Here is a 23,449-nt window from a genome sequence, read left to right as displayed (position 1 = left end):
ATAATCTCTCCTCCGGACACACACACACAAACACACAACATTCAAATTTGTTAAAAGTACATTTGTCATCCAGGAGGTTGCACCGACTACACGTGGATCTAGAAGGCAGCCTGACTGAGCCGGCCCCCATCCAGTCTAAACTCTATAGCAGATTGCCTCACCCAGACTGAGAAATACACATTGGGACATGTGCGATCTGGCCATTGACACGATTGGCGGAACTCAGCGAGGACCATCTTAAGTTAGCAGCCAAAGCTGAAATTACACATGACATCTATGCCTATACCTAACACAACCCTGCCTTGCCCCCACTGCTACAGTGATAACAACTTCGACACATGGGGGACATATTTTTGAACCAAAAATCAATTCCATTAAAGGAATTTATAGCCCAAACACATTCCCCTACACTGGACATTCTAAGGGTATCATATAATATCGTACACGTAATGAAGCGATTAATCCCAACATTTCCAGAAGCCCGTCAGACTGGGGTCTGCAATTTTACTTGTTCAAGAAACCAACCCCTAAACCTCTAATAACTCGTAATTATATTATAACATACTGGGCTGCGCAACTTCAGAACCAGAGGGTTAAGCCTGCATACTGTGGTCCATAGACATAAGTAATGAAAACACCGACAAATAATGATCCTTTTGCTGTGTGCATGCTAAAGAAAGTTCCTCGAATGGGAAATAGACTAGAGACTTATTTATTATTAACACCAGCACAGGACGTACTATATTCCCGTAAGCATGATGAAGTGCCGCATATTAGCAGAGTCTAAATGCCACGGATGTGCTGCCCCTGGGTCAGATAGATTTCTTGCACTTGGCGTGCTCCTGCCCTGCCCAACAGCTGCAACATCTCGGTCCCGGGTAATTCACGCTCTAGAGCTAATGATAGATAAAATAATTCCTTTGTCTCCCATGATGGCACGGCTGGGTGTAGCCTTGATACCCCTAAACAATTCAAGAAACTGTTGGCAATTGCGACCCTGCTAGGTCCGAGGCGGGTGGCCTTGACGTTGGGTGGCAGGGGGGGTCACCCAAATTTAAAAGCTAGCCAAAGGACATGATAATGTGCAGCGAACTGGCGGATCTCTATGCCGACACGTTGCCACCTACTTTTAGGGCAGCAGACTTAAGGGGGCTTCCCCGTGACTATGTGGCTAGCTTGGACACAACTGGAAAATCAAGTAAAAGAACTGGCATGCCGGCCTATGTAAGTAAAATGAGAGAGCACCCCTGTACAGCGTGACAGCTAGCCTGTTAGGATATTGGGGCACACTACAACACCCAGACTGGGTGATGGGGCTACTTATTCTACATAATGTGTACACAACAAACTGCATTTCTAGTGAGCTGACACGTGCTGTTATGTAGTTGGACAACTGTCCGTTATGGTTGTAAAAGTGAAAATTCAATATAAAAAATGTAGCATCAATCAGAGTACTGAGGACCACCGTTAGACAAGTGGGCATGATAAGACTATGGAACAAACAACAACGAGTCATCTGGGATTTAACTGCGTATGGACGGAGGTCAGGGCTACGAATGAATTAGAACAAATCATCACTGCTTCCCCTCGCAGACGCCACGAGGCATCCGGAGCTCGAATTCACCCGGAGCAGCCCGTGTTTAAGAAACTCTCGCCTTGGCCTACTGCAAATATTGTTTCCGAGTTGGCAATTCATTGCAACCCTCATGTTTCTCCCAGGGGTGGTAATCTGACCCTGAGAGTACTGCGTCGTGCACAATAACTGTTCTGGCTCTCTCCTGTCCCTCAGCTCTCCCCAGGTCCCACACTGCGCCCTACAATTATGCAGGCCTCACACACACACACAACCTTATTTACCTCGGGAGTCTGGACTCTGTCAACATCTCTCTGGTTCTTACTCCTGGATTCTGCCTCCCACAAACTGCGCGCCTGTCTGAACAAGCGGAAGCGGACATGAAGAATAGCTTTTACTCATCTTGGCCTGGCAAGCGAGTTCCTGCCATATCAGATGCTAGAATAGGGTTGTTGGCAAGCCCGCCTCCTCTATCCTGCCATCTGATAGGCTATCGGGATGAAGAGTGACAAGCCCCACCGAAGCCTCACTAGCAGACATGCTGCACTGTCCGAGGCAAGTGCTTCATGTCTGCTATGTACTGTAAATGTGCGAGGTGGGCTGAAGACGCCTCCGCCTGACACATGCGCAGTTGGAAGCAGACAGTGGAGCCCCCTTTGTTGCTGGCATGATGTTGCACTTTATTTTAAAAACACAATTGTTTTCCTGCAAAGTGTAACATCATGACAGCAAGTAACTGGAGACCAGGCAGGGCTGTGCCATTTGTTAGCAGGGTGATGCCCCTGCGCCCCCTATGGGCGAGTCGCCACTGACAATAAGTGCTGCAGCCCTTAGAGGCCTTCCCTGGCCACAGTACCCTTGGTACCTATGGACTGACCTGTGACCAAAGAGCGCCAATTGGGTTTTGTTTTCAATGCAGATTAGGGAAAGAACATAGGTCCTGGGTACCTGGTTGGCAGGAACCCAGGGCACACTCAGTCAAAGTACATCAGCAGTATGGCAAAAAGTGGGAGCAACCATGCAAAAAGGGGGCACTTTCTTCCAAAGGATAACTGTGTATTTCGCTGGGTCTTTATTTTACACAAACTGCAGTCAGTTGATCACCTGTTAAGGGAGTCTGGTGCATTTTTTTAAAATTGTTTTCGAGGTGGTCAGACTGCATTGGGTGCTACTCTCCCTTGAATAATATTAAGGTATTGTCTTTATAACTATCTTCTTGAAGTTTGTCTTGCCTCCTTAGAGAAATTAAAAGTGGACTGATTTTCAAAGTCATTTTGGCCTTGCCTGGAGGTTGTGATGTGGTCCGAAACATGTACTCAATCGTCTGATGAAGCAGAGTCGTGGATTGCTTTTGCACAGACTTGATCTCCATGGAAGTCAAGCTGCAGGGGACTGTTAGCTGACCTGTATGGCTGCTTTTTGCCACATTGACCCTCCATGGAAGTTGAATCGTTGACTTGTTTCACACACACCCAATCGTCTTTTGAAGTCAGGTGGTGGCCCATTTTTGTGTTATTTCTGTAACGTGACCCAGTGCCTTCACCAAAGAATATCACCTTTATATCTTTATGGCCCATAATTCTTTTACCTTGGTTATGACACAGTAGTGGAGTATACCTCAGCACAGGACTCTCTTTACTGTAAAGGGTTTTAGGTATATTTTTCTGAGATGGCAACATTGGTCTTCAAATAGTGTGGGTAACATTGTTAGTCTTTCCTTCTTTCATTACCACAACTTTGTACTGATGAGGTGTAATAATGGGCATTATGGTGTATATTTGAATTTGCGATTGCATTTGTTATGAATATCCTAACCGCTGCGGAATGCAACCCTAAACCTTTTTGGGCTTTACTCTGTCTAGAAGGTACTCTCATCCCTGCTGCATACTAGCAGATGTCAGACTAACTTAATGTTAGTACTGTGTTTTCATACCTGCATGCTTTGTCCCAATCCTACACCCTTATGAGAAGACAATGATTGGCCCAAGGTTAACACCTTCAGCGAAATTGTATGTAAAACCTTGAAACCAAAGTTGTATATTAAAAGAAATGAGTGCACCTTCCATTCTGTTTAGACAAGAGGAAGTTAAAAAGGCTTTGTCGATAGGAATTCTAGGGGTACTGTTGGGTAATCAGACCTCTAGTGAAATCTTCTAAGGATGTGTTGTAAAAAAGAGAACATTTATTCTTAATTAGTAGTCTTAAAAATGGAAAATTATGTATTATTTTCAAATTAACTGCCACTGAAAGAGTTGCACTATTGGAGGATGATGGTGTTAAGTGCCTGTGCTGACCGTGAATTATTAAGCAATCTTGTTTACCCGCACAGTAAGGGTAGGTAAAACGAGTGACTCATATCATGTCTTGTTTCATGTTTCAACACATCATAGTATGGCTGCACACAGTATGGAATTAGAACTGCTTTATCACACTATAGAGACGTGTTGTATAAAGATCCCCACGTTATCTTTCCTGCATGTATTGCACATGTAAGTCGCCAATAGTTAATTTCTTAAACATGTTATCCTTGTATTTATTCAATTATATTTTTATAAGTGTACCCTTAGCACTTCTCGCCAGAGATTACTCTGTGTAACACTTTCATTACATGATTTTTTCTTTAAGAATGATTTGTAAATAAAAGTGACGTGAGCAAGCATGTTGTAAGTTAACTGAGCATGCTTTGTGCAGCATGCACATCATTATTTATATGCTACGCCCCACCCCATACAATTTGTTCTTGCAATTTCTTGAGGAGGTTTTATAAAGTGTTTGACTTCAACAGTGTCCCCTGAGGGACACTACATTATACCCTTCCTTTGTAATAACCACCTTGCTTACTACATTATTTGTATTTTTTCATATAAAAATTTGATTTTATTTATTTTCTCTTTTGTAACCCCTTAAGGTCTGTAGTAATGCAGGATTGCTGACCCACAATTGCAGTTAGCCTTATTTAAAGTTGTGCAAGCCCTCTTAACTTGTCACCTGTTTTGAATTTAAGAACTGTAAATGGCCAATGTTAGTTTCAGCAGTAAAAACAATGGAGTTATTCTTCTGACAATGCAAGTAGAACTGTCTGTATTAGTCAAGACACTGTGTGAAACACTGCATTTTTTCAATTGCCTAATAAATCTTTGTTTATGCCAGTATATACACAAATTAAAATGTTCTGCATCACATAGTGCCAGAGTTTACTAAAAAGGCAGTTTACCTTGATAGTGCAATGCAAAAGAAACATAAGCCCTTTGTTTCACTTTGCTGCTTACATGAAGTATTGCTTCCCTTGTTGTTAGTTAAGGAAACTGAAAATGAACGTGCCCAAACGAATATTGATGTGTGTTTTTATAAATATATATGCAGTTACGTATATATACCTAGAATCATTTACACAGACACACATACATACATGTTGGGTAAAATCTAGTTCATCACATTTTTTTTCCTGTCTGTCTAAAAATAGATCAAGCCAATCCTCCCATTGTTTCTCCGTATTTCCTGGTAGCTTGTAAGTTCACCATCTATGTGGTTAATAAAGAACATAGCAGAATCTTGAAAGAAAAACACATGGTCATTAAACTGCTCTAGAGTTTGTGTACTGGCCTAGCTTAAACTCACTTCGCTTTTTAGGTTTCGCTTGCGTGTGCTCGTGATAAATTTCGACTGCTTGTGAAATCTATTGCCTTTAATATAAATCTTAAAAACGGCTTACATCTCGCCCTTCCTTTTCATTCGTTTGTGTGCTTGCCACTTACTTTTCCTTTGTTTCTATTGGTTGTGGCATACCATTTCCTGTTGTTCTCCATGTCTTCTTATCAGTGCAGAGACCGAAGTACTCCTTTCCATCCTCTTGAACTTTTTTGTTATTTTAATTACGTGCAAGCACAACGCTTTTTTTGACTAACTTCTTGGTGACTGTACTTATGGAATTTAATTTTTTTATTTTATTTGGTGAGAGTTCTTCACATATTTTTATATTTCTAGGCACGGGAAGATTAAGCGATTTGCTAAAAGGACGTTGAGCCGATGCAGAGACTCGAACCTGGTTCCCCAGCTCTTAAGGCAGCAGCTCCGGCCGCAAAGCCACATCCTCTTCCCTCTCTCAGAGCCTTGCTTTCTTCAGTTGTCTGAATGGAGAGCACTTTTAGCAAATCAAGCAGAGGTGTAGCGAGGATGGCATATGTTCTAAATACATTCCATTTCACTGCATCATAGGACTCCAATTAGTTTCAGTGGATTTTCAAATTACCAAAACTGCTTAACAAGTAAACATTATTTTATTTTCAATTACTCTAAGGCGTTTATACCATCTATCCCCAAGACAAGACTTCTACAATGACTACAGCTGTCGACTTTTAGAACTTGGAGTTCTGGCGTCATGTAAATTTGAGAAAATGAGTTTACAGCTTTGTCCCCTTTCGAAATGCACTTTGTGCGAGCAGCATCAATCAGCAAGGGCTTTTCCTTCCACGTCGCCTTTGCTTTCTCATCGTTGGTGCTTGCACTCCTCTCACCTTGACCCCTCCATGGCCTCCGCTCCCTCTTCTTCCAACATGGAACTCAACCCTTTTGGCAGATTTGGTTTCAGCATCGGCAGGGTCTTGCTGCGAGAGCTAAGAAAGGCTGCTTTACACCTTTGTTATGCAGCACTCTTTCCAACCAAATCACACCTCTTTCAAACTGTTTACCTAGTCCACCCGAGCTGTTACACAGTGCTAAAAACCAAGAGATACCACTGCAAAACTCCACAAATAGCCTGCCGTAGTTAAAAATATATATATATATATATTCACTGAAAAAACCATAGGTTTCACACATGTTATAGTTAGCGGAAATTTTACTGATAAAAAACCAATGAAATTGCCCCGTTATAGTTAGTGCTGGCAACTATAACTCACGCGACCGCAATCCTCTGCTGATGCTAATACTGTATTTAGACACTTATTTGCCCATGTCTTCTTCCATACATTTTTAGCTATACATATATTACAAATATTTTTTTTTATAAAGACACATATGTCATCAGCAGAAGATTGCGGTCGCGTGAGTTATAGTTGCCAGCACTAACTATAACGGGGCAATTTCATTGGTTTTTTATCAGTAAAATTTCCGCTAACTATAACATGTGTGAAACCTATGGTTTTTTCAGTGAATTTGCAAGGTTTTTTAAATGCTAATTCCTAACTATAACGTGTGTGAAACCTATGGTTTTTTCAGTGAATTTGTACGGTTTTTTAAATGCTAAGTTACTTTACGCCATTCGAGGCGTGCGCGCCCACTTAACGCAGTGCGTTCCGTGCACGGTTTTTATCAACTTTAATAAGCCCTGTACATTTGGTGGCCTTCGGCCACCAAAAGCACAGGGGGTGGGGTCAATGTGGATAGTGTTTTTTTTATTTCGATTTTATAATTTCATGTTGCCAAAATATAGTTTTTTTACTGATGTAATAAGCCCTGTACATTTGGTGGGCTACGGCCACCAAAAGCACAGGGGGTGGGGTAAGTGTGGATAGTGTTTTTTTTATTTCTATTTTGTACCGTACGCTTACGGTAAGCGTACGGTAAGCGTACTCGGCGAAATTGCCGAAAAAAAAATAAAACCGTTTTTGCTCTTGGGGGATGTTTGGGGACTCCCTCAACATGACTATGTGGGAGGGAGTTGTCAAAACAGCCCCGTAACATGTTTTTGGGCATCATGTTTGATAAATAACACTCAGTGCGAGAGACAAAATGGCGGACGCCGCTTCCTGGTTTCGGCCGATTCGAATGTTTACTAAGATCTAAGAGCCAATCAGAATCGCGCACGCCACCGTACGCGTACGGTAAGCGGGCTCAGATATATATATTGATTTAAAGGCTATTTTCTCAGAATCTACTGAACAGATTTACACCAAACCTACAAAAGGCACTTCCTTGACATAGGGACTACCTCTCTGCCAAATTTCTAGTAATTCTGTTCAGCCGTTCGGGCTGTAGCTCTGTCTAAAGGACCTATGGAAAAATGCATGGGCAAAACGCGTTTTGGGACCCCCCTTTTATCTCAGCCCCCGCGACTTTCAGGAGATATATATATATATATATATATATATATATATATATATATATATATATATATATATATATATATATATATATATATATATATATATATATATATATATATATATATATATATATATATATATATATATATATATATATATATATATATATATATATATATATATATATATATATATATATATATATATATATATATATATATATATATATATATATATATATATATATATATATATATATATATATATATATATATATATATATATATATATATATATATATATATATATATATATATATATATGTGTGTGTGTGTGTGTGTGTCACATTTTACAGCCTGGAGCACGTAGTTTGATTTCACCAAATTTTCAGAGGTTTTTCGTATGAGCGAGAGGTAATTGTTATGCGTTTATAATGAGTTAAATTCTCATGCTAGTAGTTTAGTAAAATGTCCTTTTACGCTTTACATGAACACCAGTTCAATTACACATTATATTTTTGTAGCTGCAGTGAGATTAAATTATTTGCCCACAATCACAGGATGTTGAGCCGACGCCGAATCATGAACCCCGGTTCTCAGGTCCGAAGTCGGCAGCTCCGACTGCTTCACCACAATCTCTTCTCGCCTCTTTAGTGTGTTTTCTAGGACAAAGCCAAGAGCACAGAGCTCCCTCCAGAAGGTCACCTAGCACTTAGCCTCTTCACTGGTGTTGCTTGTTTTAATTTCTTAACAAGCACTTCTTACGAGTGCATCTGCAGGCCGGCTCTCCTCCCCGTGTCTTGCAGCTTCTTCTCTGGTCACACCTCGTAGCTTCCCCCCTCATTTTCTTTTCCTGTTTCCACAGATACAGCTGCAAAAAAGAACTATTGATGGACAGAATGCAGAACAATGTCATACATTCACCCCAGTACAGAGATCTGGGCCTAAAGCCATCGTTTTTTTGCTCACCATGCCATTCCAGTTTGGACCCAGCCATATGCAAATCAGTCTTGACCCTGTGCCCCATGGGAACAGTCCAGCCTGAACTGCCAGGCCAGATCCTCCCTGGACTGGAAACAAGCATCCTAGGACCGGTTTCGGGGTTTCACCCCTCTTCAGCCAGGATAGCTTGATTCCAGTGGCATGGAGAGCATGGGACTCACGTCTGAGCATACCCGTCCCACTCGGGTGACAAATGCAAAAAGAACTATTGATGGACAGAGTGCAGAGCAATTTCATACATTCACCCCAGTACAGAGATCTGGGCCTAAATTCATCGGTTTTTAGCTCACCGTGCCATTCCAGTTTGGACCCATCCATATGCAAATCAGCCTTGACCCTGTGCCCCATGGGATACAGATACAGCTCCCATCTTTTTTACATCATTTGCGCATATCCAATAAACTAATATATGGGCCTTTTAAGTTTTTTCCACTCAAAATATAGGGATGAACACTAAGGGCCATATGTAGATAGCTAAATAGCGGTCGGTAACGGCCGAAAATCGGTAATTTTCCCGTTACCGACCGGTATTTAGCCCTTTCTAATGTAGGAGGCAGGTTTTAAGGATTCAGTAATTTACCGAATCGGTATTTTAAGAAATCGGTAAAATACCGAATCCTTAAATCCTATGTAGGGAGCACTCAAGTGAGTGCATTTTTGGTTTAAGGATTCGTTATTTACCACCAACTACAAGTTGATGGTAAATACCGAATACCTTTTCAAAAGCAATTTTGTGTTTTTTTTAAAAGTGCCATGTGGCAGACATACATGCCCTTAGAGCATGTATGTGCGCCACATGTGCACACATGCACGATTCAGGGGTGCAACAGGGTGTCAATGTGACACCCTGCCACCCTTGAATATGCTCCCCCTATTACCGATTCGGTAAATACCGAATCGGTAATAGAGAATGGCTTCCCATTCATTCCTATGGGCCTCCAGGCCCATAGGAATGAATGGGAAGGTATGCCTTATTACCGATTCGGTAAATACCGAATCGGTAATAACGAATATTACCGAATCGGTAAAATCTACCGATTTTTTTACCTACATTCTATTTACCGATTCTTAAATACCGAATTGGTAAAATTCTGTATTTAGGAATCGGTAAATAGAAATGACCTACATATGGCCCTTAGTCTTCTGTGAAGAGGCACACAATGGACCCCAATGGCATGACTCAGCATTTACTGCTGCAAGATGTCTTTCCAGTCAGAGCAAGGTGCAGCCAGAGACACAAGGCACAGTCTCGCCTAATTACGGTCCCCGGCCTCATCTGCATTTACACAGTACTTATTGGGTTCATGTGTTTTTCTTCTTCTTTGTCCTCCCCAATTTACCTAATCTCCCCACTCTATTATGCCACCAGTAGCAACATAATATATTGCCTTTCTCGATATACAAGTCATAACACTTTAACGGAGTTTCAGTAACTTATATTGCACTACTACTCACCAGGATACAACTTATAACAAAAAGAAGCTTATTATTTATCACACTGGCGAAACCTAATGAATTTACCAAAGCTTTTCAATAGTGTTTCTTTATCTTCTGTTAAACAGAGCAGGGGAGTGTTTGCATTCCTTTTAGATGAGGCTGGCTCTGGCACAGACGATTGATTTATGAGGTTATAATACATTTTGTTAAGGAGCCTCTAGCAGTCTTGTGCGGAAAGTAGCAAATGTGACTGTACACACTGAAGCCAGCCATCATAATTAAGGTACTAGAAAAGCGTAAGTTAGGTTTGCGTATTCAGCACATATGAAAACTTTGTTAAAGTTAACTTTAAACATTACACTTTGAAAATAAAGTCGGTTAGCTCTAAAATGCTATTAAACAGCGCTTTACAGTACCTACCAGTGTGATCGTCACTGGTCCAATCAACACCAAAAGACGTACAACTGCAAATAAGTTATAAAGCTTACTTTCGGTTTGATTATCCTTATTCTGTGTTAAAGCAACACCACTGTTGCTCTATCACAGATTTTTTTTCTATTTAAACAAGCTACAATACTGCATTTGCAAGGGGCAGACATTAATTGTTGCTGGATGGTTGCAGAGAGCATTGTCTGAGCACAATTAAAAAAGTATTTATGACAGACTGAAAGTGGCTCGACATCTCCAACACCCAAAATCAGGATATTCCCGTCCAGCAACATTATTCCTGCAATTCATGTTAATGAAGTTAGTTCTTGGGTTTTTATTCCCTCGGTCTCTTTCTACAGCATAGTAGGTCCCTCCGAGCTCCATAGTGAAAAAAATACTCTGAAGTCATGGCCACAAAATGTGGTTTTAATAGCCTACTCTGGAGACATCAGGTTTTGCCAGGCACACCCATCTCCAAGAGGAGAGAAAGAACCAAAAAAGAAAAAGTTTAAAGAAGTAGTAATTTCTGAATCCAAACCACTAGATGGCGGAATATGCACAGCATGTGAATCTAGAAGAGATTTCATGCTGCAAAAACAAGAGGCAATATAGTTTGTTGCTTCTGCCTTTACAAAACAAGCATTGGCATAGCCAACAGGTCTTACCTTGGGATATTATAAGTGTTTAGTCTTCAATCACATTATCCGGGTGCTGTGACGCCAGGAATTGAATAGCTATACAATTACTACACACTGGGTAATGCAGTCTAATTTAGGAATACATGCTTGCATCTGTGGCGTGTTTCTTCTTCCTGGGCGGCATTATGATAACAAATACTAGAGGGGAAAAAAGGATTGTTAACTTCTCTACTGTCTTCACAAGAGGGTTCTATATTTAAATGTAGAACCACAAGAAAAGTGTCTGAACTGAGGCATAAAAACAGAATTTTAAATCTGCCCGTGAGCGATTATAGCCCTGAAAGGCATATTACAACCACTTGTCTGACACAAACCCCAATGCCTGCAGAGCGGGACACAAGACCCATCAAAGGTTATCCGTTTCCCTAGTCTGCCATCGATCTCCCCCCTCCCCCGCCAGGATTTTATCACTCCAGTCACGTCCATGAAAGTGTGCTTGAAGAGCATAAGCCCCACTTGTCAGGCTTTTGAAACTTTGCAGAAATGATGCAAAGAAGACGACCTGAGCAAAATCTACCTTAAATAATATTTACTTAAGATGTTTTGGCTGCAACACAGCAGAAAATAAGGGCATGAAGTACAACAAAGAAAGCTGAATTTGTCACCTCAAACCACCTATTTTCGTCTTCAGTTACATTCGCTCCTACACAGCGCCTGTTCCATAGACTTCAAACAGCCTTCGTGTTGTGAAAATAACACACTTAAAAGGAAATGGCCTTAATTTATCCCCCCGAGTTACTTGTAATGTCCATGTTAAATTGCATTGACCAGTTAAAACGGGTTTCTGTAAAATCCAGTTACAGTGAGAGTCGTTTGGCGCTGGACTACATGTAGTGAAAAACTATTCATTTATATTCGCGAAGTAAAAAATTGCCAAACAAAACCATTACAAAGAGTTAAGCGGCACAAAGATGCAACATGAAAGCAAGGCAAAAAATCATAGTATCCAAGGTGCTTTTAGGTAAACTGATAACCCTGGCCGAATGTGACATTATGTTTTGGGGCTCGGAACACGTTGTAATTATTTAAGGTCATTAAAAGTTCTAATTGAAATTCGATAAGAAACATCAGTGGTTGCTCCTATAAATAAGTGCATCCTGCAAGAACCATGATTTCCAAGTGAGCCCAAGGCACTTCAGCCAGGGAGACCAGCACGCGGGCCACAGACAATGTAAACAAATAAAAGCATGTGAGTTGATAAGACCTCCCTTTATATTTCTCCTGTGTCGAGTGAAGTTGACATTGTGGTTGTAGCAATCAAGCGTGTGTGGGGCAAAGGATCTCTGTAGGAGAGTGGAATCTGACTAATGGTTGCCCCCAACTTTTTGCCTGGTATTTGAGTGGTTTTTGACTAGTCTGGCTGGGATCCTGCTATCCAGGACCCCAGCCTATCTGCTTTCTCCCTAAAACTGATGTGAGTACACTAGGTACAAACCTAATTGGATGCTGGGCATGCCCTACCAGTCCCTTGTAGATGGTACCTTAGGTACCCAGGGCATGGGTCCCCCAGTAGGCCTACCAGGGCTGCAGCATTTATTGTGCCACCCTGGGACAGCCATACAAACTGACACCACCAGACCACTACTGTAGTCTGGGTAAGGTGGTGCTAGCACCCCTTACAGGGATGTAGGTACCCTATATCCCACACCATTACAACACATATACTCTCATAGGTCACCCCTATAGCAGGCCCTGGTAATCCTACAGGGCAGGGTGCTAAGGTATGTGTGAGGGGGGACCCCTACATGAGTAGGGCCTCTCTGCAACCTTCGTAAAATCGTTACTGGGTTGTTTGTAGTGTAGCCATACCATATACTCTTAACCGCATTATAAGTAAATCGCGTCATCGCGATAACTTGAGAATGGCTACACAGAAGCATATCGTGTTTGGTGTCAAACATGTAGGAATCATACCCCCAGTCCAGCCATGGGCATGAGGGTACGATTCCCCCTTGCTAGAAGGGCGATATGGGAAAAGCGGTAGAATTTAGACACCAATTTAAAAGTGCACAAGTTACACAAAACGGCTACTGCCCGCCACCTACACGACCCTGGCTGGCTGTTGCTGGGGAAAACCCCAGCCTCGCCAGCTGGACAATAGGGCTCCTGTGGCAGGGAGGTGCTAGCATCTCCCCAGACAGGATAATGTGGATTGGAACAGGGTGGGTGCACCAAATGTCCTTTCAGAGTTGCACGTAGGCAGCTGCAGAGACCTAATTCTGCATACACCGCTTGGAACCGGTTCAGGGGCATCCTGCCCCTCGCCCAGGCGGGAAACACACAAAGGGGAGAGGGTGTAGCCACCCTTTCCCGCCTCACCAGCCATTGGTGGACACTACTCTGGACACTCCCCTAATCTTGGGGATAAAGGTGAATAACGTGGCCCCAGAGCCTCAGATTACTTTGGAACTTTACAGAACCGACCTTCGACGAGCTGCTGCCCAGCTGACTGAAGAAATCTCCCTTGGGATAAAGGAGTTATCCCCCTGCTTGGCAGGCACCTGAAACACTGCAAGTGACCCGGTTGGAACTTTGCTGCTCTCACGAACTTCGACGTCTTCCAGAACCCTTGAGGTGGGTTTCCAGCGCATCCCAGAGGCCAGTGAGTGTGCTCAACGAGTTTGGGCACCGTGGACCGCGTGGGTGCCGAGATCCCCGAGACCCCGGCCTCTTCTTGCATAGCACACGACCCTGACCAGTGGGGAAGTTGTGCTTTGGCCCGTTTACGAGCCAACCACTCTACAGCAATTGTGCCAAAGACCAGCGCCCTAGCCCCCTCCGGTGGCCCGTGGGTGCCCTTTTACGCACTCCAAATTGCTGCCTCCCGCGGTCCCTTGTCTCTCGACTTGTGGGCCCTAGCGGAGGTCTATCTTTGAACATGAGAGTTCCCCTGGTTGCTCCAGGCCTGCTCTACGCTCTCCCCAAAGGAGAGCACCCTCAGACCTCGTGGGTCTGCACCAGCAGCTGCTTTGTTCATCTCGCGTGGGTTGCGGTTGCCAAGGCTTAGTGGATCCAATCGGGACACTAACACCGCAGCGACCCTCATCCGACGTGGGACAGTCGCCCTCCAGAAGCTGGCCTTCCTTGAAGCCTCCCGGAGCCCGTGACTGCAGAGCCAAGCTGCACCCATCTCTACCTGAAGCACCCGACATCCACGAGCTCCTTCCTGTGAGCTCCCTGGTCACTGTGCCGTGACCCAGACTCTGTCCCCTCTGCTTTCAGGTTCTTCTCTACATTTTCTACATCTTAGATCTTCACGACATCATCGACGCTTTTGGCTAGCAGCAGTTTGGACTACTTTTCCATTGAAAATCAGCCCGCGACCCGACACCAGAATCGACCTATGCACCCGGCTTCCCTGGGGCAGGTAACAGTGGTACTTCGGTACTCCCGTGGTAGTGGGCTCTCCAAAGCCTTAAGTCTCAAGCCTTAACTTTGTACTCCTGCTAGAAGTGTCTTTAATCTTTAAATATTCAACCGCGACATTCTCCATAGACTAACATTGCGATCCCGATAGCAACTTCTTGTGCTGCACGCGTCTCCCGTGGGTCCCCTTCCTCTTAACAGTGGGTGGATTCTGAAGGGGCAAGCGATCCTGAATGCCCTAGGCATTGTCTGTAGAATTGTCGTGGTTCTTATACCACTATTTTAGTATATGGTTTGGTCCCCCCCGGGGCCCATTGATTTCTGTGCTATTTATTGTGCTTATAAATGCTTGTTTGAAGTGCAACTTTGCCACCAGTCACATAAAGTGACTGTGGGATTCTGTCTAGAATAAATACATATATTTTATATATATACCTGTGTGGGCTACTCTTTCATTTGGTTATTCAAGAGGTTATTATGGTAAAACAATAAGCTTAACACTCCTTCAAGACTTAGCCTGAAGGCTGCTCTCCACAGCTACCACTAGGATAGCTTTCTTTAAAGGTTGTCTTAAACCTATCATCAATAAGAGTCGAATTGGACTGGTGCAAGGTGTCCCTATAACTAGGAACAGCATATGCCAGGCCAACTTCTCACAATCTCTCTGACCTACTGAGGGAAGGGTCACGGGAATGCTCAGTCTCGCTGACTTCCGCATACAGCGCGAATATTAAAAGAGGCAGGTTGTGTCGCATCCTCCAGAAGAAAGGATGGTTATTAGAACCACATAATTAATAAAAAATACAAAATTGCATGCCACGTTTTGTTCGTGACAATCGATTGTTGGTTTGCTCGGCACCGGGAGACCACATAACTTCCAGAATATTGCCGGAAACATACATTCCCCACGAGCCCTCCCCTTCAACTAGATAACGGTATTGAGCAAACAAACAGATCCATTCCTGAACTTGGCTGCACCTTTATAACAAATGTCGTCAGATTCTCATCTGCTGGAGGGCCATAACTCTGCCAGTTTTCTCAAAACAAGAAAAAACATACAAGTTACAATCATATGGCAGGCCTAAAATGCATGAAGGCACGAACCTTGTTACACTGAAACAAACTCAGGAGTGTTTATTATCTACACATGTGTTATCATTGATAATATCATTAATCTTTTCTTAGAAACTTCAAATTTCCATCATTGATGATGCCCAGACATCATAATTAATATAGACCAAATATATAAATTATCCATTGTACATTAGTAATACACAGAAGTCACAGAATCTTGATGAACAAATCTTGATTTATTTCTATTCTTTTTGTAGATGTAAAGACGACTTCAGCCCAGTCAGTGCGTTTCGTCCTAAACTGACTTCATCAGGGTTGTAAGTAAATGCTCAAAACTAGGTGTATCATCTCTAGTTATGCTTTGCGCTGTAATTGAGTGGATCCCAGACGATAGTATCAGAGTGACCCGGTAGATGGTAGCTGTTACTTTGGATCCATGGAAGAGCAATATAATTGCTCATAATGAATTCACTTCTGATGAGGAAGATGGAGGGTTGGAATAAATAAATTGGAGTTTAACATAAAATAAAAACATATATCTTTGATACTATCGTATTATATATTTGGTCTATATTAATTATGATGTCTGGGCATCATCAATGATGGAAATATGAAGTTTCTAAAAAAAGATTAATAATATTATCAATGATAACAGATGTGTAGATAATAGACACTCCTGTCCTGTGTGTGCTAAAAACTAAAAAGCTGACCACCAATTTCAGACCCACTGGCTTTGCCAATACTGGTATATTTTTGTTTCCTAATCTTATTGAAACTGGTTACACTGATTTTCCATTATGATTATTTTTGGTAAATACTAGAATGCATCAACACATGTTACTAAATTATGCTGGAAAGAAATGGTACCTGAAATTTTACAGTAGTTCAGCAAAATGTTTTTTTTCCTGCTTTCATTTTTTTAATGAACATTTTATTTTGAAGGAAAATCATCATCAATTTTGCTTTCAAGCTTCTGCAAATATTTGCATCAAATCAGAGAGCATTCTAAGAGCATTATATATCGCCTCATATTGCTAAACTTTAGAAATGTGTGCACACATTTTTATACTGGAACTACTGTCCGTAGTGCAGTCAGAGCTAACAACATTTACTTAGAGAGCTCACCCTAATAATTAAGGCTTTCAATTAAAGAACCATAAATACATGTTTGAACAACATTAATATATGGACAACAATATTACCTTAGCTGCAGACAGTGCCCTTCCCTGAGCCATAATGTGGTACTGCAAACTGGCAGCCAAAGGGTTTATGCTGCACGGGGTTGGGCCCACTTGTCCCAAGGACAAAATACACTTGAAACCCTGTTGCCCTTGACACCAAACAAAATGTCCTGGGCGTTGGGCTAACAACCCTGTGCTCAAAAGCGTCATTCAAGGTGTTCCCAGAAATTTCAAATCTATGCTGCGAGTGTTCATCTTCTTGTTTTTTATCATTAAAACAAATCTAATGGCGAACACAGAACCCCTGCTAAGGACGAGATTAGAATCGGTCAAATTATGCACACTCTCTGTCAACTGGATTTCCATGACCAATATAGTGGTCAACATGCACAGGTACACCTAGATTTGTTGCATAATGGAATGTTATTTCTCCGTAATTATTAAGTACTGTACTCGTTAAATCCATTGTCCTTGCAGCACCCTGAGCAGAATTCTGTGTATAATCATACAGAAGGGTTGAACGCAAGGCAAGGAACAGAATGTGTGCTTATAAACGTACTACCTGAAACAAGTTCTCTTCGTACCTGAATGGAAGAAGTGAGAGACATCTTCTTCAGAACCTTCTTCTTATGTTCATTTAGGATGCCATCGATTTTTCTCATGGGAGGCAGGTACAGCTCGTCTGCTCAAAACAAACAAGGCCACAATCACTCTTATGTTGCAAACGCTCTAATGCTATGAATGCTCTTGTGAAATGAGTAACTGCTTCCTTGGGATTGTAACGGAAGGGGAGCAGGAGGAGAGGGCTCCTGTGTGCTTTGGGCAATGTAAGGTTAACAAAATTGCAGGTGCCTCTAGCAGTGCAGATGGTTCAAGTCCAGCCTGAGGGAATGTAGGCAGTTTTATCTTTAGGAGCTGAAGTGGCTCAAGCCAAGGAGGTGGGGAAGATCCTAGCTCTGACAGCAATGGAGGTCTACCTATGGAAGTGGAGGTGGCTCCAAACTCGATAATGGTTGTGGTTTTCCTGCAGATGGGGTGCCCATTCCTCCTGTAGTGGACTAGAATCTAGCTGTAGTGGTAGAGAGTGTTTTAGCTCTCTGGCAATAAATAGGGAAATCAGTTGGCAGACGGATGAGAGTTAGACATTCTAATGGACTAGGGAGGTGACCCGAGCAGCAGAGAAGGCCTTAGCAGCAGTTCCACTTCCTGTCTATGGTGAGCTAATCATGCCTGTAAACGCACCACTTGTGTCCTCCAAAGCCTGTATCATGTCAGGGTCCAATGCAGTGCTGACCAGCATTTCAACGTAGCTTCTGTACATCTCCTTCATGGCACGCGTGTTCAGCACCCGACCCACAGGAATTCGCTCTGCAAAGAAAGAGACCATATGGCAAGAGTAAAAATAAAACCTGAAGCACCTCCGTGAAAAGCAATGTAGAAAACTCACAATAAATTGGCATAGGTGGCACACCTGTCAAAGACCATGTAACGCCGTTACCACTATAAACATGGTAGAATTACGCTCTGTGACTCAGTACTAGAACCTGTGCTACCTTTAAGAAAAAAAGAAGTCGAGCTAAATGGTCACTGCAGGACCTATCAGTAACAAAAGAAGGCATATTTTGTTTCTATGTTGCTAGTTAGACCTCCATAATTTTGGATTACAATTATTTAGATCATCATTTTGTTTTTTTTAAATATTCAATTATTTTTTCCCTCAACGTTTTATTTTTAACATTTTGATATTTACTTGATTTAGCAATTTGTGGTAATCCTACACATTTTTGTTTGTTTCCTGTTACATAAATAGTATAAATAAAAGTATGTATAATATATATACACACCCCCCCCCCCTCTCTTTGCAGTCAAGGAACCCAGATAATCTTTTGGTGGCAGCTGCTTTTTCATATGGAGGGCATCATCTCCAACACTTTAAAACTACTCACCTCAAATGCCTGTTTTTGTATCCATATTTATAATGTTATTTAGTAATGTTTTTTTTCTTTTTTACAGGGAGTGGGTAGGGTATGAGGGTAGGGTCGGCAGTAAACTCCTTCAAACCCAAACTACTTTCATTAAATACATAATACATGGGAGCTTTCTATATCTTTATAAAAAATAGTATAGTCAATTTCCTTATTACAAGCGATTTATGACATCTCTCGTCATCTGTAACAACAAAATGACGTAGCTGCTCAACAGTAATACATTCTTACAGCCAAGTTGGGATGTCAATACCTGCTGCCACAGCTAGCAGTCAAGGTGAAAGGCAGTTGTCGGAGCATTATTACACTTGCAAACAAATCAGCGAACATGAAAACTTCCCTTTTATTCTTCTCATTTCTATTTTTCCAAACGAACAGTGATGAGAAGAAAGGAGATTTATATACAAACATTTATTTTTTTGCACACTAAAGGTCATTACATGAAAAATAGAAAATCTCTACATTTATCTACAGATTGTGAAGGCAACTTTTTTTTAAATTTGAATGACACCAAACTGATTCTAATATCTTTTTGCAACAAATTACTAACTGCCTATTGATGTGTTGAGTTTCGCACTATTTTCTGAATCTTTTTAATACATGCAACTATACTATTTCTTTCATATGAAAGACACCAGGGACTAGATGTACAAACATTTGGAATACCAATTTCCTAATGTAAGAAGTACTTCTATTCCCAAACAGCTATTCCTACAAGGTCGCAAATCGACCTACGTCAGAATATTAATGAGGTAGGTCACAATTTGCAATCCATTAGGAATCGCATCCATTACAGGGATGGTGGCCTGAGGAGGTCAGCAGATCACCATGTCTGTGATTGCTTTTTAATAAAGCAATATTTTTATTTTTAAATGCAACTCATTTTCGTTATAGGAAAATGGGATGTGTTTAAGAAGAAACAAATAAAATCTAAAGTTACATTTTTTAAGAGTAGGCCATGGTCTGTGGACAACTGCTTTCTCTTAAAAATATTTTTCAACATTCTCAAAGGGGACGGGCCCAATTGAGAATCTGTTACCATCACTTGTAAAATATCTGTAAAGTATTACTGTTTTGCGACTGGAATTTGGTTGCAAAACAGTAATATATACCAGACCGATTCTCTATTTGGAAGGGACGGCCAAAACGCGTACCTCCCAAATACCGATTCACTCATGCAAATTGTGATTCGGTAACAAGTTACCGAATCGCACTTTGTACATTTGAAAAAAGCATTTTTGCAGATGCAAACGAATCGAGACGTTCACGATCAAAAAAAATGTTTGCCTCTCTGTCCTGAATAATTTAAGAGGTTTCAGAAAAGGGAATGGTATCATAAGAAATTAGTTCCTTACATGCAACTCCAGTTCTCCAATGTGGGTATCTTTCATATAGTCACATGCCTGAATCATTCTCCGTTGTCAGGCTGTGAATCCTGGGTAACTTTAAATAGCAGTAAACAGTGTTAAAACAACATTGTTTATTTAGCAACACATCCACCTCGTTTGAAACAACCCAAACTTTAGCCAATGAGGTGGAATTGTTTAGCTCCCCAACTGCATCTAGAGACCACCACAGGTCAGGTTTTATATCAATTATGAGGAGAGTTATATCTATCTATGGAGGCGGGAGGGTAGTCTATGAATAAATGCAGCTATGTAATTAATTTCTTCACCGGATCTTTCATATATTCACATGCTTGAATGAGAATAGTAAGCAGTGCAAAACATTTAGAATACAGAGAAAAGCAGGCTCGCCTTTCCTGAAACAGGTGCGAAGAACTGCCTGCCCCCATGCTGCTGCTTTCACACCGAAGGAGTACTTCTTCATGAACGGGTGCCTGCTTTTCCAAGTGGGTGCAGAGCAGATGTCTTATAAAGGCACACCAGTGTATAGCACAGCAGTCGTTGTCATGCTCCTGGTGGAATGCACCCTCACTCTACCCTGGAGTGGACGCTTCGCTTTGCTGTGGCTGAAGGTGATGCAGGCTAACAGCCAATGAGCTATCCCTTACTTGGACAAGAATAGACCCCTTCCTTGCTGGCCGAAAGATACAGTTTGTCAAATGAACATATGTTTTATCTTGTCCATGTAAAATTGAATTCACCTCCATACATCTAGCAAGTGCAGATTTTCCACTGATGATGTTGGATTTGGGAACAATTAGAGTAGAAGAAACGCTCATTCAGACGGAAATCAGTAGGAACCTTAATGAATTTAGGGTTGGCCAGTAAAATGACTATTTTCCTTGTAAAGAGGAGAAAGGGTTCTTTGCTTGCATCTCTCCTACTCCCCTTGCGAATGTACGCACCAGGATGTGGGCAGTCTTCCAGGAGGTAAACTTTAGATGCGCTTTATGGATCGGCTCAAAGGGAGGCAACATAAGCTGCATCAAGACAGTGTTGAGCTCCTAGGTACAGAGGGCGCTGTACAGGAGGAAATGCTCTCAAAAGTCCCTTCATAAGCTATTTTGTGATTCTTTGTGAGAAAAGAGTGGACAAGGTGTCTTACTTGATACTGCCGCAAGATAGACATTTAATAACAAGTACTTAAGACCACCCTTGGCAAGGTCCAGCAAATATGAAAGTATTTGGTGGGGTTGTATAGACACTAGGCAGAATCCTTCGCCTTTGAACCAGACCCAGAAGTGATGCCACTTGGTGTTCTAACTCTTCGCAGTTGCTGGTACTCTACATTAGGATGTTTCTGCATTCCATCAACAGATCAAATAACTGAACTTTAAGTGGCAGGGTACCATGCTATCAGGGTTAGCAATTTGAAGTTGTAATGGAGTATCTCTCTGTTGTGTATGGAGAGGAGCCTGGGTACATTTTCAGCAGGATCACTGGAGGTATGGATAGTTTCAGGAGCTTGTTGTACCAGTATTGGTGTGGCTATGATGAGAATCATGATACAGAGTTCTATCTTGCCCTCCTTAGTACTCCAGGGGTCAGGGTAAAGGGAGGAAAGGCATGTACAGATACATAGAACCATTTGATCGAAAGACATTGCCCTGGATTCCTGACTGCCAAACCGGCTGACGTAATACCAGCAATTCTTGTTGCTCCCAGTGGCGAAGAAGTTCAGTGTGGGGCGATCCCTCTTCTGGAAGATGTTGTATACTTGATCCTCATGGAGTGACCACTCATGGCAGTGTGATAGTGTTTGACTGAGTGTCAGCTTGTTTGTTTTGGCATTGTGGTAGTAATCCACAGTGATATCGACCTAGTGACACAGTCCCGTAGCAGCTGAGCCTCTTTGGACAGAGGCTGGGACCTCTTTCCTCCCTGCTTAGCAATGCAAAACATCAACACTGTGTTGTCTGTCCTGATGAAAACTACATGATCTGCCAGTTTTGGGTTGAATTATTGTTTGCCTGGTCTAGAGGCACGATACTCATTTGGAGCATCTTTTCTGCATCTGACCAGAAGCCTCTGGACGACAGTTCCTGCATGTATGGATGCATCCGTCATTATCACTACTCGATATGATGCAGGAAGAAATGAGAGGCATGCATTCCGATTTGTGGGGCACCTCCATCATAGCAGCACTTGCTTAAGCCGACTTGAGATTTGGACTATGTTGTCCCAGAAGCCGTCCATTTGCTTCCTCTGATTAATTGTCCAATTCTTGTTCAACAGGTCCCATCCAGAGTCTTCAAAAGGATAACGAACCTATGCAGGATGCCTTTAGGCCCAGCAGAGATTGTATTGCTTGACCATAACTGACTACTTGACAGACAGGGTTTACACCATGACTTGGAGCTTTCTGGTGCTGCCTGCTGAGGAAAACTCCTTTCCCAACTGCTTACACAGTACGGCTGTCCGTTAGGAGGTGCTGATGATGGCGTGATTGGGTTCTTGGATCTGCATTGGACCACTAACAAAATAACAAGAGTCCGGCTTTGGAAGGCTTGTAAGGAACACAAGGGGCATGTCTGGGGCCCTGTACTAGTTTGTTCAAACAGGGTATCATCACTGGAACTGTAGGTGGCGTCCTCATCAATTTTAGGCCTTCTGACCCTACAATGGCCAGTAGGAGTATGGGCTGTATAGTTTTGCATGGCTGTTCCTTAAAGGTTAAGTAAGCACTGCTGCTACATGGAATCCATTTGGAGACTGAATTTCTTAAACACCCTCTTCATGAAAACAGGTCATGTTTTCCATGAGGTGATTCTGGATGAACTAGTAATTTATCACCATTCTTGGGTAAGATACATTTGCCTGATTCATCAAAGCCTCCATTGTCTCCTCCTTCCAAATCCGAGTTTTCATCCTCCATGTCCCCAGGTGACGGCAGGACCATTTGTTGTGTGACAGCTCTGGCAGGTATGTCCATAGGAGGTGGAGGTGGAAGCAGAGTAGGTATTTTTGGGACCGAGTGTTTAGCATGTGTAGGTTATCTAGCAGGTTGTTGAGAAAACAATCTTTGAAAGGTGTCCGTCATCTACTGCAAAGTTGACAAAAACGCAACGTGTACTGGCATGACTACTGGTTTGTTATAGTAACTACGAGGTGCATAAGATTGAAGAGGGTTGCTAGCTACGAAGGTATCAGGCTGACACTCATACTACTGGTAGGTTTTCTTTTCATTTAAGGCCTCTTCTTCAAACTCATGGAAATAACACACAACCACCTGTGTAGGTAACCTCTGAGGCATCC

At 42.1% G+C, this 23,449-nt stretch overlaps 1 protein-coding gene across 1 annotated transcript in view; it reads right to left on the bottom strand.

Annotated features, from left to right (window-relative positions):
• PRR12 (proline rich 12) overlaps positions 1-23,449 on the bottom strand; it is a 638,795-nt gene that overhangs the window by 147,240 nt on the left and 468,106 nt on the right. The window contains exons 10-11 of the mRNA XM_085616148.1: positions 18,046-18,171; positions 17,388-17,485 (exon numbers count right to left, since the gene is read on the bottom strand). Of these exons, the coding sequence (XP_085472274.1) occupies positions 17,388-17,485; positions 18,046-18,171 (224 nt within the window). The remainder of the gene's footprint in view (positions 1-17,387; positions 17,486-18,045; positions 18,172-23,449) is intronic.

Source organism: Triturus cristatus, chromosome 7 (assembly GCF_964204655.1).
Source record: "Triturus cristatus chromosome 7, aTriCri1.1, whole genome shotgun sequence".
Lineage (NCBI taxonomy): Eukaryota > Metazoa > Chordata > Amphibia > Caudata > Salamandridae > Triturus > Triturus cristatus.
The sequence above is the reverse complement of the archived record's forward strand: the minus strand, read 5'-3'. Positions and strand labels throughout refer to the sequence as shown.